General features: G+C 44.3%; 1 protein-coding gene across 4 annotated transcripts in view; it reads right to left on the reverse strand.

Moving 5' to 3' along the window:
• sema5ba (sema domain, seven thrombospondin repeats (type 1 and type 1-like), transmembrane domain (TM) and short cytoplasmic domain, (semaphorin) 5Ba) overlaps positions 1–15,142 on the reverse strand; it is a 151,800-nt gene extending 136,658 nt beyond the window's left edge. For all 4 annotated transcript variants that reach the window (XM_083776085.1, XM_083776083.1, XM_083776084.1 and 1 more), the window contains exon 1: positions 14,887–15,142. In XM_083776085.1, the coding sequence (XP_083632211.1) occupies positions 14,887–15,100 (214 nt within the window). In that variant the 5' untranslated portion in view covers positions 15,101–15,142. The remainder of the gene's footprint in view (positions 1–14,886) is intronic.
• Positions 15,143–15,520: the final 378 nt, after the last annotated feature.

The raw sequence follows: 15,520 nt of genomic DNA on the forward strand, positions 1-15,520 counted from the left end.
GAGTGTGAGTGTGTGGGTGCGTGTGTTTGTGCGTGCGTGCGTGTCTGGGTGTATGCAGAGAAAGTTGGTGAGTTTAAAGGCATTGGGACATATAAAAAAGTTTTTGTACTTTTTCTGTATTTTTTCTGTGGTCTGGGGTTGTCTGGCTCAAACCTCAAGTGCTCCGATTGTCCTGCTGTTTGTGGTAAAATGGTAAATGGTGCATTTATATAGCGCCTTTTATCCGAGGCGCTTTACACAGATCGTGCATTGCATTCACCCATTCAGACACGCATTCATACACTGAAAACTCCAGACCACAGACAGTCCACTGAATGTTCAAAGTTCAGGTTCAGCACAACAGTGTAAACAACAGCGTGCGGCCTCTCCCGGGCTTGATCTTGAAAGTTACTATGTGTGAAGTTTGTGAAGGAAGCAAGTATAGCAACCACAAATCACAATGTAGTGTTCTGCTCTGTACAACCTGGCTTCTGCCTGTGGGCATGTCTTAACCCATTTAGTTGAAATTCAAAAAAGGTCTTCTAAATGCTGACAGTTTTCTGAAATACCTATGTTTCTATGTCAGTGGTGCACTGCTCTGCTCAACAATTACATGTATAGGCCGCCGACCCGCATCTGAAAATATGTTGTTCCAGGGACCCCCCCAAGAAGCAAAGATTTGAGTTAAAAATGTCCACGATTTTTCAAAAATAGCAGACCTACAAGCTCGTAAGCGCGGCACTCGGTGCATGTCGTCTTTGGCGAAATGGAAATAGTCATCTTTATAACATTTTCACCAATAATAACACATATGTGCTTCACAAGAACTAATAACGTTCATTCTCTTTACAGTATGAGTTTCACCAGACTGTCCATTTTGTGTTCATATAACATGGCTGGAAGTGCTTTTGCTTCAAGGACATCTTTTCAGGAATAAAACAAACAATTCTGGTCCCCGTTCGTTCTCGGCAGCTTTGCCGTCGGGTCCAAGTGATGACATTGCAGCAAAATTATAGCTCCTATATAGTGAGCGTGTGGAGATGGCTAAAGCCAAAGTAATCTGCCTTCATGGTGCGCCTCATTCTCTTCATTCAAAGAAAGTGGCAATAGAGCCCTGAGTGGGGGACCTATTTTCTCTCTCCCTGGACTATGAATCTGATACACTGACAGGCCATCAGTGGCTAAGAGGCGAACCCTAGAGGCACGCCGAAGCAACGTGACGGAGCACCGTTCAACCCACTGACTGATAGCTAAACACACACACACTGCAGCTCTGACGCTCTGTGCGGACCAATTAGCCTCGTTGTCGTCGTGAAAGGACAGCAAGACACCGAGAGACATGCAGAGAGAGAGAGAGAGAGAGAGAGAGAGAGAGAGAGAGAGACAGAGAGGTTCTTCCTCCACTTTCTATTTAAAAGTGTTATCGCATAGGCCTCAAAGGAAAATCAGAGCCTCACTTCAGACAGACAGCCGATGCGGCGGCGGTGGCTAAACGACAGCGCCATTACCCAGACGGCGTGATAAGAGGAGCAGCGCACAATGCATTCTCCTCTGACTACCCAGCATGCCAAGGGACCAAAGAGGAGAGAAGGCCGCCGTTGATGGAAAGGACGCAGATGAGCCATGAGAGAGAGAGAGAGAAAGTGATGAAGAGGAGAAGGATATATGGCGGGTTGTAGGGAGGGAGGAAGAGAGGCCAGGGAGATGAGAAGAGAGAGGAGGGGGGCGAGCTGGTGTGAAAGAGAGGATTATAGAGAAAGATGGAAGGGATGATGCGGACGACAAAGCCAGACAGACAGACGGCCGTTGTTAGCCTTTTTTATGGTGACATTGTATCGACGTGGCAATCGAACCAAACAATCTGCCATCGGTTGGGCTTTAATCATTCAGGACGGGAACCCCTTTAGGTGTTTAAAGCATTATGTTATGCTTTAGCTATTGAAAAATAGCAGATCTACAAGCTCCGTAGCGCTTGTAGAGCTTGTAGATCTGCTATTTTTGAAAATGTGGCGCAAATCTTGGAATGTATATTCTTTCAGAGCGAACGTTTTTAACTAAAATCTTTGCTTCTGGGGAGGGGGGGGGGGGGTCCCCTGGAACAACACATTTTCAGATGGGGGTCCGCAGCCAAATACACCACTGACATTAAAACACAGGGTTTTTCAGAAAACTAACTAACACCAAGATGACCACAGCTCTCCATTTAAAAAAGATAAGAGAAACCTGAGTGAAAGTGTCTCGTTGCTAAAATGTCACCTCTTCTGTACACACGTCTGTCTGGGGGGAAGGTGCCCGTTACCTCGGGGGACGTCGAGGTGGCTCGTTTTGAGGGGGAGGGGGCGGGACGTCACCTTTTTGGCAACCTTTTATCAAATCTGAGTGTATTCATCAATCTACCATACATTGGTTGCTGTGGCGACAACATAACAACGTATGCTGTTGTATGATCATGTTGCTCACCAACAAACGCCAGATGGGTTGCAATTCACCTTCAGCAAAGCCCCGCCCTCTCCCACTTAAGACACTCCCACATGGACACTTACTTTCCAGCCGGGCTCATACTGGTTCAGTTTTGGAACCAGACCTTCAAAATCTCTTCCAAATCCGTCAACAAGGCCTGCCGTATATATGCACTGGAAAAATATGTGCGTGACATTTTTTTTTTTTTAAACAATGTTTTATCATATAGGAGAAGTATTGGTGGAGAGGTTGGTCTTAGCATGTGATTGGACCATAGCAGTTTGGGAGGGGCTTAGCTATAGGTCAATTGTTGGAGACACCGTGGTATGACGAAGCAGTTCTGTAACTCAGGCGTCAGTGTCCCAGTGTCCAGACTGAGACGATTTGAATCTTATTTCATAATACCTTGGAATGCGCTTCAAATCTGATGCGGTTCAAAAGCCGTTCAGTATGACTCTAGATAAAAATAAAAAAATCTGATTCCAATCTGGATAGGCCCAAACATCAGATTTGTCCTGCATGCCAGTCTAAACATAGACTATAAGATCCTACCCTTTTAAACTCGCAAATCTGCTGAAGTCCATCGCACGAAACCCACTTTCACCCACTCCTTTCATCCCGTTTTCTTATGTAACCAAACAGAACAGACAGACGCCATACCGAGAATATAACATCACTCACGTCGCCACCTCTATGTTCCATGAAGCCGTTATCCGTTATCAGAAAACCGCACGGTGTGTTGTTATGCCGGAGAGGAGCCAATAATATCGTCCTCCTCAATCGTACGTGTCGGCTGCAGGGTGTGCATGGATGTGGATGTTTTGCGGGTTCGTTCGTGTGCCTCTGAACTCATAATATTTCATCTCTGTGTGTGATGTCTGGAACACCATGGGCAACTCCTACTGCTTTTTGGCACCAATGCACACACACACACAGGCGGGGGAGCGCGCACACACACACACACACACACACATGCGGGAGCACACACACACACACGTAGACGGCACAGCTGTATCTTCAGGGTGTGATGGAGCAGACAGACAGAGATGTGAGGAGGTGTGGAGAGGGGCTGCAGTTTAGGGGCCGTGGTGGTGTGGTGAGGAGGTGCAGATGGACGTCAGGCTGATGGAGAGCTTTGATTCTCTGTGCCGTGCCGTTATCCCCAGTTTATCTCTACAGCACATCCTGGACTTCAATCTGGGGGCGATGTGTTATCAGTGTTGTCGACAACACAACAACCACTCCGCCGCATATTAACCGCTGCAGTTGCCATGTCACCGGCGATAAAGTGTCTGGGCCTGTTATTGTATATTATATCAGTTGCTTTTTTCAAAGTGTTTTTCCCTGCAGGGGTACCTTCAGAGGGTTCTCCAAGGGGTTCCCGAGAAAATGAGCTTGAGGAACAGATTAATGTCAGGATTATTTCAGCAGGCTAAAAGTGAACCCAACGAGAGAGTGCATAAGCATGGCAGAGGAAGTGTATAGCGCCCAGGATTACATTAGACAATTGATACTGGGTGGAAAAAAATGGGTTGCAAAAATTGTGGGATAAAAATGTAAAGAAATAAGTCCCACACGTGTGAAGTAAGTGGTGCAACTCTGTGTGGGGGTCCCCGGGGGGTCCCCGGGACCTTCCAGACCGCAGGAATGCGGCCAGAGTGCCGGCCTGGTTCCCGGCGAGCTGCCCCACGTCCGAAACGGTCGAGAAATGTTACCATGCGGGGGGTCCCAGGAGGTCCCTGTACTGTACTGTACTGTACTGTACTGTACTGTACTGTACTGATACACCTGAAATTATCATATATACAGTTAATATGTATGTGTGTGTTAGGCTGCACAACAGTGACACTTTGTTTTGAAAACCAACTGAATACAATTTCCATGCTCAGACACAGGTAGCCAGCCATCCAGCCAGCTACCCAGGGCCAAGGCTTAAAAAAAAAAAAATCTGTACGGAAATCTAATCTAACAACGATACTATTCTCTTATGGACCAATAAATGCACCACATCTCTGTAGGCCTACTGTACGTATACGCCTGTACGTCTGTAATCCACATAACATCTAAAAACTTAACCAATACAGTACATCTAGATAACATGGATACGTAGCTTGCAGAGTTAGTTCAGTCAGATATACTTGAGGGGTTTCATGCCGTGCTCAAAGGCGCATACATAATACTCAAGGGTTTAATATGCTGCATTACTATGTGGGTGTATTCAGTGTGTGCAAGACCCACATGTCGTTCGCTGATGTGGCAGTCAGCTGACCAATTGGGCGGGGTATTTAAGCTCACTAGATTGCATGCTTCTTCCTGCCTTATGGTTCCTGGTTGTTATGTGATGTTTGTTCCCACCACCACCCCAGCACCACCGTGGGGTATGTTATTTCTGTTCCCCATGGGTTTTTGTATTGTATAGCTTTCTCCCTGCTCTTAATGTTTAATGATGGTGTTTAAAGGTATATTCAGTGATTTCACTTAATTCAAATATCACTTATTTTTTTGTTTTGTTGTGATAGTCCTCCCTACTATAGAGTGTGCTGGCCATAATAAGGAGTTCCTCCCTGTCCCCAGTTAACCCCTGGGGGTCAAAAAAACCGTAGGTTTCATTTTTGACTCTCTATCCTGATTGGACGAAAGGCTGGGTCCCACAGCCAAAAAATTCAGTAGGCTACACACAAACACACACAGCTGGGCATATATAGGAGGGGGCTAGCGCCCCTCAAAATGTTATGTCATGCAGTTGGATATAGGTGTGGATTTAGATGAAATAGCGGCGAGACAATATGCATAAAATAAACGAATCTGAGGCGACATGCAAACTTTAGGGCTGGCTAGTTGCCATCCCCTAAAAAAAATAAACCCCATGGTTCTATATCAAAGTATCCTAGAGGGGTGCAACCAGAACAGCTTAACCCATTCTGGGCGGGAACCCCTTTTTGCTGTTTTAAAGCATTATGTTATGCTTTAGCTATTGAAAAATAGCATGTCTATAAGCTATACGAGCTTGTAGATCTGCTATTTTCGAAAAATCCTGAAAACGTAACGTTTGAATACATATTCTTTCGCAGTTAACGTTTTCAACTCATATCTTTGCTTCTGGGGGGGAGGGGGTGGTCCCTGGAACAACATATTTTCAGATGGGGGTCGGCGGCCAAATACATATATTTGTGGGTCCTTGACATGACATAGTTTGAGAATCACGGATTTAAAATCATTTTCAGGATTTTTTTTTTTAGAATGAGTTTTTCGTCCTCAGGTCTAAACGGGTTAAAATCCAGAGGGATGGAGCACAGAGCCTCTCTGATCCTGGAGAGGCTCTATACAGTGTGAGTGTCTCTCACACACACTGACACACACTGGCAGGATTAAAAGCCCAAAGCGTGACATACACGGAATGGAACATTTGAACGCACACACACGTGCCATGGCACGCACACACGCACGCACGCACACGAATCATCATCACAACAGCATCCTTCAAATCCACACGGGCCGGCCCCCTCTCTGCCCCATAGCTCCACTCCAGGTGAATGAGCGCGTATAGCGCTTCGACAAACCGCTATAAAACGCTCATCAATCACGGAGGCTAATCTCAGGTTTCCCGCTGACACCTTCATTGTGCCGGCCTTTCTATATGGCTGCCTCCGTAGTCCAGTACCTGCCTGTAGACCCTATCGCAATTTGGTGTTGGGGGAATTTCTCACTTGAACTAAGTCAATGGGTCCCTAGACATGAAAGATCAATGAGGTGCTTGTCCGCCATAGTGCCACGAATGGCGCAATGGCCACATCAAAAATGGCCGCCATCGGCTATGATGAAAATCCAACCTTTTTGTTTTTTAGTGTTTAAGCACATGTAATACATTCATTTTGACTAATTGTGGTGTGTGGAATTCATTTCTGATATTGTTTTGATGATTTGGGGTGATTTTGACCTTGAAAGGTCATAGTCAAGGTCATTTTGCTATTCCACAGACCTTGGCCATAACTTGTCCATTTTTAGGAGTAAGAACAGGAACAATAAGTCTATTTCAACTAAATCTGACTCTTAAAATTAATTTCTGATATTGTTTTGACCATTAGGGATCATCCTGTCATTGAATTATTGATGTTAATGTCATTTTTCAATAATTCGATTATGATTCTTTAGTCGCTTTTACTATATATTTTCATGATTTGTTTTCTTTACATAAACAAAATACATGGGCATGAGAAAAACAACAACAGCACCATATGTGCTGTGTGAATAAGCCCATTGTACAAAATACTCTGTCCATGGCCCAAATGAGCCAATTCATTGCTATGGCAACCCCATAGTGGAGGTAAGTCAATATATCATAAGAATCGTTCACTTGATGGTACAAGCACCAAATTTGGTACACAAGTGCTTCAGAACCTACTCTCTCAGAAAAGTACGTTGTCCACTTGAAAAAACTAAATGGCCACCATTTTTCAAGATGGCCGCCAAATGAAAAGGGCCTTTTGTGGCAGTTCTGGACAACCGTGGGTCCGACCAACTCGAGACCGGGCACTGCACTCCCTGTGTGTGTGTGGAACGTGTGTGTCGAATTCGGTGAAGTCAGTGGGGCAAACGGTTCTCGGGTTACATGGATTACAGATGTACAGACACACACAGACTTGAATATATGTCAATGGGCAATGCCCATTGGGGTTTTTTTTAGATGATGGGTAAGAAGAGAGAGATGTGATGTCAGGTGGTGTGGGCTAAGAAGTGGTCAGGGCTAAGATAAAGTATATGAGATGTACAGTAAGTGCAAAGAGAGATGGTGAGGGAGGGAGAAAATGATTTGTACCAATTGACCAAACAGTAGACAGTAGTGTATCACGTTAAGGTGAGTATAGAGATGGAAATGTTCTAGCAAGTGAAGCCAGTGTATTGAGAATATGGGACATATGTGTCAGGAGTTATTTGTGACAGAAGGCTACCAGTGAGAGGGAAGATGTATACGATGGTAGTGAGACCAGCCATGCCGTACGGTTGGAAACGGTGGCACTGATGAAAAGGAGGCACAGCTGGAGGTGGCAGAATTAAGGATGCTATGGTTCTCATTAGGAGTGAAAAGGAAGGACATTATCAGAAATTACTGAATTAGAGGATCAGCCCAGGTTAGAAGGTTTGGGGATAAAGCAAGAGAGGTGAGGTTGAGATGGTTTAGACATGTGAAAAGGAGGGATGAGGGTACATTGGGAGAAGGATGCTGAAGATGTAGCTGCCAGGTAAGAGGATGGCCAAAGACAAGGTTTAAGGATGCTGTGAGAGATGACATGAAGGTGGCAGGTCACAGAGGAAGATGTAGAAAACAAAACCAAAAGGGGTCCTCCCCTTTTCCCTGTGCGTGCACACACACACACACACACACACACACACACACACACACACACACACACACACACACACACGCGCACACACGCACACGCACACGCACACGCACACGCACACACACACACACGGTACTCTACAGTACACTACAGTATGTTACAGTACAGTATTGTAAAGTACAGTAACGTGCGGTACGGCATGGTACAGTATGATACCATAAGGTATGGTACAGTACAGTATGATGCCGTACAGTACAGTAAGGTACAGTATGATACCATACAGTAAGGTACAGTATGGTACAGTATGGTACCATGCAGTACGGTACAGTACAGTACAGTACAGTACAGTACAGTACAGTACAGTATTGTACAGTATGATACCATACAGTAAGGTACAGTATGGTACAGTATGGTACCATGCAGTACAGTACAGTACAGTACAGTATTGTACAGTATGATACCATACAGTAAGGTACGGTACGGTATGGTATCATACTGTACCTTACTGTACTGTACGGCATCATACTGTACTGTACCATACCTTATGGTATCATACTGTACCATGCCGTACCGCACGTTACTGTACTTTACAATACTGTACTGTAACATACTGTAGTGTACTGTACAGTACCGTGTGTGTGTGTGTGTGTGCACGCACAGGGAAAAGGGGAGGACCCCTTTTGGTTTTGTTTTCTACATCTTCCTCTGTGACCTGCCACCTTCATGTCATCTCTCACAGCATCCTTAAACCTCGTCTTTGGCCATCCTCTTACCTGGCAGCTACATCTTCAGCATCCTTCTCCCAATGTACCCTCATCCCTCCTTTTCACATGTCTAAACCATCTCAACCTCACCTCTCTTGCTTTATCCCCAAACCTTCTAACCTGGGCTGATCCTCTAATTTAGTCATTTCTGATCAAGTCCTTCCTTTTCACTCCTAATGAGAAGCATAGCATCCTTAATTCTGCCACCTCCAGCTGTGCCTCCTTTTCATCAGTGCCACCGTTTCCAACCGTACGGCAAATAACTCCTGACACATATGTCCCATATTCTCAATACACTGGCTTCACTTGCTAGAACATTTCCATCTCTATACTCACCTTAACCTGTTACACTACTGTCTACTGTTTGGTCAATTGGTACAAATAATTTTCTCCCTCCCTCACCATCTCTCTTTGCACTTACTGTACATCTCATATACTTTATCTTAGCCCTGACCACTTCTTAGCCCACACCACCTGACATCACATCTCTCTCTTCTTACCCATCATCTAAAAAAAACCCCAATGGGCATTGCCCATTGACATATATTCAAGTCTGTGTGTGTCTGTACATCTGTAATCCATGTAACCCGAGAACCGTTTGCCCCACTGACTTCACCGAATTCGACACACACGTTCCACACACACACAGGGAGTGCAGTGCCCGGTCTCGAGTTGGTCGGACCCACGGTTGTCCAGAACTGCCACAAAAGGCCCTTTTCATTTGGCGGCCATCTTGAAAAATGGTGGCCATTTAGTTTTTTCAAGTGGACAACGTACTTTTCTGAGAGAGTAGGTTCTGAAGCACTTGTGTACCAAATTTGGTGCTTGTACCATCAAGTGAACGATTCTTATGATATATTGACTTACCTCCACTATGGGGTTGCCATAGCAATGAATTGGCTCATTTGGGCCATGGACAGAGTCTTTTGTACAATGGGCTTATTCACACAGCACATATGGTGCTGTTGTTGTTTTGCTCATGCCCATGTATTTTGTTTATGTAAAGAAAACAAATCATGAAAATATATAGTAAAAGCGACTAAAGAATCATAATCGAATTATTGAAAAATGACATTAACATCAATAATTCAATGACAGGATGATCCCTAATGGTCAAAACAATATCAGTAATTAATTTTAAGAGTCAGATTTAGTTGAAATAGACTTATTGTTCCTGTTCTTACTCCTAAAAATGGACAAGTTATGGCCAAGGTCTGTGGAATAGCAAAATGACCTTGACTATGACCTTTCAAGGTCAAAATCACCCCAAATCATCAAAACAATATCAGAAATGAATTCCACACACCACAATTAGTCAAAATGAATGTATTACATGTGCTTAAACACTAAAAAACAAAAAGGTTGGATTTTCATCATAGCCGATGGCGGCCATTTTTGATGTGGCCATTGCGCCATTCGTGGCACTATGGCGGACAAGCACCTCATTGATCTTTCATGTCTAGGGACCCATTGACTTAGTTCAAGTGAGAAATTCCCCCAACACCAAATTGCGATAGGGTCTACAGGCAGGTACTGGACTACCGCATAAAAAGCCCCCGCACGCGCGCGCATGCAGGAAACCTTTGACAGAACCTCGGCCCTGCTATAGCTACCGACCGTGAGAGCCATTCCCAAGTGCACGCCGGCAGCCTTTTGAAGTGTAGTCACCGACAGAGGGTCCGACTAATCTGGACATCTGGGGGCGACCCATTTGAGCCATGTGCAGGACGGGTGAATGGAGGCGAATAACGCCCCCCAGCGCAGATGTGGTTATTAACCCATTTAGACCTGGGAACGATTCTATAAATGCCTTCTAAATCCTGACGATGTTTCTATGTCAGTCGTTGTCAAACATTTGACACATCATGTCAAGGACCTCCAAGATTATATGGAATTGTCCGTCGACCACCACCTGAAAATATGTTGTTCCAGGGATCCCGTACCAGAAGCAAAGATTTGAGTTAAAAACTTTGGCTCAGAAAGAATATATATTCAAAGATTTGCGCCACATTTTCACGTTTTTTCAAAAATAGCAGACCTAGATTGATCTACGAGTACGAGCTTGTAGATCTGCTATTTTTCAATAGCTAAAGTACAACATGATGCTTAAAACACCAAAAGGGGTTCCTGCCCAAAATAGGTTAATACCCACATGACTTTGAGACAGAAGTTGCTGTTCCTACCGCGCTTCTGCACGCGTGAACGCGGAATGATAATAATCATTCAAACGATGCATTCTTGTTTTCTCCACAAAATGAGCACTCGGCGGTCCCCTGACAATATTTAGCAATTGTAATAATAATAATAATAATAATAACTTGGATTTATATAGCGCCTTTCAAGAAACCCAAGGACGCTTAATAATGAATTGCATTTTTATAGCGCTTTTCCAAGTGCTCAAAGCGCTTTACAATGGTTCATTCATTCATACATTGTGTTTATTATATCACAAGGGTTTGTGATTACATAATGAATGAACTGAGCCGGTCTCGCGTGTATATATTTGAGATCTTTGCGATGCATTTTCCTCATGGCTGAAAGAAAAACCCAGACGTATACAGTAGTTATACATGGCCTCAGGACAGAGAGGGAAGGAAGACTCTAGGGGGAACAATACAAGACAAAACAAAACAAAACAAGAAAAGCACGAATAACCTACAGGAAAACGTCTATAATATATTCCCGGAAGGGTTTGGGTGTTATTTATTTATATATTATTTATATAATCATAACAAAAAACACTGACGGCTAGCGCTCCAATTTTGCGGTTTCTTCTTTCCGACTCCCACCTTTTCTCCAATCAGATACATAAAATACACATTCCATTTTGTGCGTGTTTACTGTTTACCCTTCATGGCCACCGTATCTATCTACTGTATCAGTGGCTCACATGGTTCAAACAAACCCTGTCCGATTTCAGGGGCACGAGGAATGTTGTTGTTTGTTGGCTTGTGGGCACAGATGAACGGACCCGATAGGATAGGATGGGCGATTAGCATGTCTACTGTGCACACAATGTGCTGTCGACAGCGTTCCCTTGTCCCTATACTGTCTGGGTCGCACAGCATGGCTGCACATTTTGATTTTAGTTAGTGTCTTTAAAATAGGTTTCACTTAGTTTTAGTCACCCGGAATGTTTTTGTGTAGTTTCAGTCGACTAAATGTCATGAGATTTTAGTCGACTAAATCTACAGTTGTTTTAGTCGACTAAAGTGTATTTTGGCGGGCCTTGATGCCGTCGCAGAGACTGTTTTTTTTACACTTGCTGAAAATAGCAGATCTACAAGCTCGCGTTGTGAGCTTGTAGATCGGCTAAATTCAGCATGCAACCAATTGTAAAATGACTTATGCTGAATCGCTTGTCCACTAGTCCCTTCCTAACATTCATCTATTTTTTATTTGTTGACGAAATTGTCAATATATTTAGTCTTAGTTTTAGTCATCATAGCTTAGTTTCCGTTTAGTTTTCGTTAGTGAAAAAAGATGGTCGACGAACATTTTTCGTCTTAGTTTTAGTCGACAAAATCAACACTGCACATCATGATATTAGTTAGTTTTTCATGGTTTGCTAATAAGACACATCTTGAAACAAACCTTCGTCACCCATCTTCTCAAAAAAAACTTTCAATACAAAACAAAACTTTCTGGCAAGATCAAACAATCGCCTCACTCGAATTCATTTGTGCTCAAAATCCCAAGCAATGCTTTCAGATCACACACACACACACACACACACACACACACACACACACAGCCAGGGCGAATACATAAACATTACAGAGCCTTCATAACATAAGACACTACTTCAAAACATTGAGAACACAGCAGCGCCCTGCAGGTCCTGCTGTTACAGAAAATAATGGTAATAAAAAAGTACAGTGAATATATTATAATACGGTAAGTACTGCAAGCAATACAGTATTGAATATCTCTATCATTCAGCACTTGCATACAAATATAACAAGCCCATTAAGCCTATTATATTGAGCAGCACTAGCTCCTCCTATGTCCAGCTTTTAGTGTTTGTAACTTTGTGTAAACACAAACATTGAAGACGAAGGTGAGGACGCAAATTATGACTGGCTGGAATGAGATGTATGACGATGCACAATGATAAGAGGAGCGCTCCTCGCTTCACACGGGTGTGCACGCACACACGCACGCACGGCTAAGATTGTCATTTTCTTTTTTTTTCTTTTTTTTTTTTTTTTTTACTTACATCTGGCCACAAAAGATTACGGGATCTACTGAATGTAGTGGACTATACCAGGGGGATGCCATACTGTGTGTCGTATAGGCTCAACAGGTCAGTTTGTCACCTTCCCCTTCACTCATCGTTTACTTTCTCCAATAACAACCTAAAAGACGAACCTTGGTTGAAAAAAAAAAAGTTGTCCTTTACGCTGGTGCAGAGATAATTGCTTAGCTGTATATCTCACAAAAATCTGCTTGCACATGTGTGTGTGTGTGTGTGTGTGCGTGCGTGCGTGCGACCGTGCGTGCGTGCGTGTGCATTACTGCATATTTGAGTCAATCCCGGCTGTGTACATCAGTGCACAGCAGGCAGTGATATGAAAAGGTGGTTTTCCCAGGGACAGGTAGCTGGTCCCTTATGAGATACAGGAGACATCTCCCAGTCTTCTTTAGAGTGCTGCACAAAATGTTCAAACATGGCAGTATATAACAACATCGCCTGCCTGCGCATTACCATATCAACCAGACCACAACCATTTAGCAAAAAGTATGTTAAAAGAACTATATGCATACCCAAGCAGGTTTGAATATGTGTACAACGTAGTTCTCTTAGGGGTTCACTGTGTAACGTTATGCATCGGTGACTTGACAGGGTCTTTGGTCCACGGATGAATACACACAAAGTGGGACGCTTCCTTATGGACTCCATGTTTACACTCTCAAAATTAAAGTTGCGTAGAGATGTTCTCCGTGGCATTCATACGCGTTGGCCTCGTCGCACAAGGGCTGACATTTACTGCTGAGCTAAGACGGAACATTGACTTGGGAACAGGACATATTGCACAAGCTCTTCTCCCTTCTGGCTCCAAAACTATGGAATGCACTTCCCCATTACAATCGGAACTGCAGACTCACTCCCAATCTTCCGCTGTATAGTCTGAAAACCCATCTCGTCGGACTCCGTCTTGGCCCGTAGCACTTTGCTGTAGCACTCGCCCTAGCCTCGACGACCTTACAGGCGAATGCAAAGCCTCAACTTATGTAACTTAGATAGCATTTTTTTTATTATGTTCTCAGTTTACGTATGATTCATGGTGTGCGAGTGTCTTTGCACACAGGGTGTGTGTGTGACGTGCCAGTGCAGTAATACTGTGTAGAAGTGCTTGTAGTGGCCTGGGCCGTGGCTCAGCGGTCCAGGCACCTTGGCTGGTAATCCAGTCTGGCAGTGTGCCGCGGGTTCGACTCCCGATCCCGACGGCCTTTACTGCATGTCTTCCCCCCCCCATCTCTCTCCCCATTTCCTGTCAGCCTACTGTCTGTCCCTCCATATAAAATATTAATAAAATAAAGGCGAAAGCCAAAAAAAAAAACATTAAAAGAATAAGTGCTTGTAGTTATGTGTATGTTGTATGCTACTCTCTGCTTTCAGCTACTTACTACTGTAAATCGCTCTGTATTAAGAGTGTCTGCTAAATGCCTAAATTGTAATTCACCTTTAGCTAAGCCCCGCCATCTCCCACTTAGACACTCACACTAGCTTTCCAGTCGGGCTCATTCATTACAACGTAAAATATCATGGATTTTACACATTAAATACTGGTTCAGTTTTGGAACCAGTTTCCAAATCCGTCAACAAAGGCCTGCCGTATGCACTGGAAAAATATGTGCGTGATATTTCCATTTTTAAAACAATGTTTTATCATATAGGAAAACTATTGGTGGAGAGGTTTGTCTAACCCACGTTATGCTTAGCTGTGATTGGATTGCAGTTTGGGGAGGGGCTTCGATATACCAATACCTCTCATCAAACGAGCAGAGTTCCACAGGTTCTATGTCCTAGTGGAAAAGACCGCAGCAGTTGTGTTATAGTTAAAGGGGAGGTAGCCTCGGAAAAGCAGACGAAAAAAATATAGTCTTGGTCCGAGTCCACTTCAATTCGGCACGGAGTAGCGCAAACGTCGATCACTCTCTGCTGATTTCTGATCGTCTGCACCGTTGTTAAATTGACGCACACCCGTACACACACAACACACTCCTCTCTCTCTCTCTCTCTGTCGCTCTAATTAATTAGTCTCATGTCGCGCAGCTGCGTCTAGGAGCTGCATGCCTATGCCATAGAACGCATAGGGGGAGGCGATGTCTCTCACCTTGGACGGACACCTTGGGGTGCTCTCTCTTGACGCACTCGGGTCGCGACGCCGGGTCCGTCTGCAGCAGCGAGGGGGGCGGGGTCAGGGCGGGAGGCAGTGGTGGGGCGCTCTGGGAAAACGCGGCGGGGAGGAGGAGGAGGAGGAGGAGGAGGAGCAGGTGTAGGCCGGCCGCAGACGAGGGGGCAGAGTCCCGCGAGGGCGCAGCTGGCATGGTGACGAGCTGTCCTCTAGCTGCCAAGGTGGGCCTCTGAGTTGTAGCTGTGAGGACAGAGAGAGAATTAAACAAACAATAATCTACAATCTATTAGTAGAGTGGAAAGTAACTTTACTTAACCCATTCTGACCTGAGATCAGATTCTAAAAATGTCTTCTACATCCCGACAGTTCTCTGAAAAAGCTATGTTTCTATGTCAGTTGTCAGTCGATTGTCAGTTGTCAGTCGATTTTTCTAAAATAGCAGACTTACAAGCTCGTAGCGCGCCACTCGGTGGCGCGCTATGAGCTTGTAGATCTGCTATTTTTCAATAGCTAAAGCATAATGCTAACACCAAAAGGGGTTCCCGCACAAAATGGGTTAAGTACTGTACTTAATTAAGTACAATTTTGAGGTTTCTATACTTTACTTGAGTAT

The sequence above is a fragment of the Protomyctophum parallelum genome (assembly GCF_964188405.1).
Source record: "Protomyctophum parallelum genome assembly, chromosome: 11".
NCBI classification, from domain to species: domain Eukaryota; kingdom Metazoa; phylum Chordata; class Actinopteri; order Myctophiformes; family Myctophidae; genus Protomyctophum; species Protomyctophum parallelum.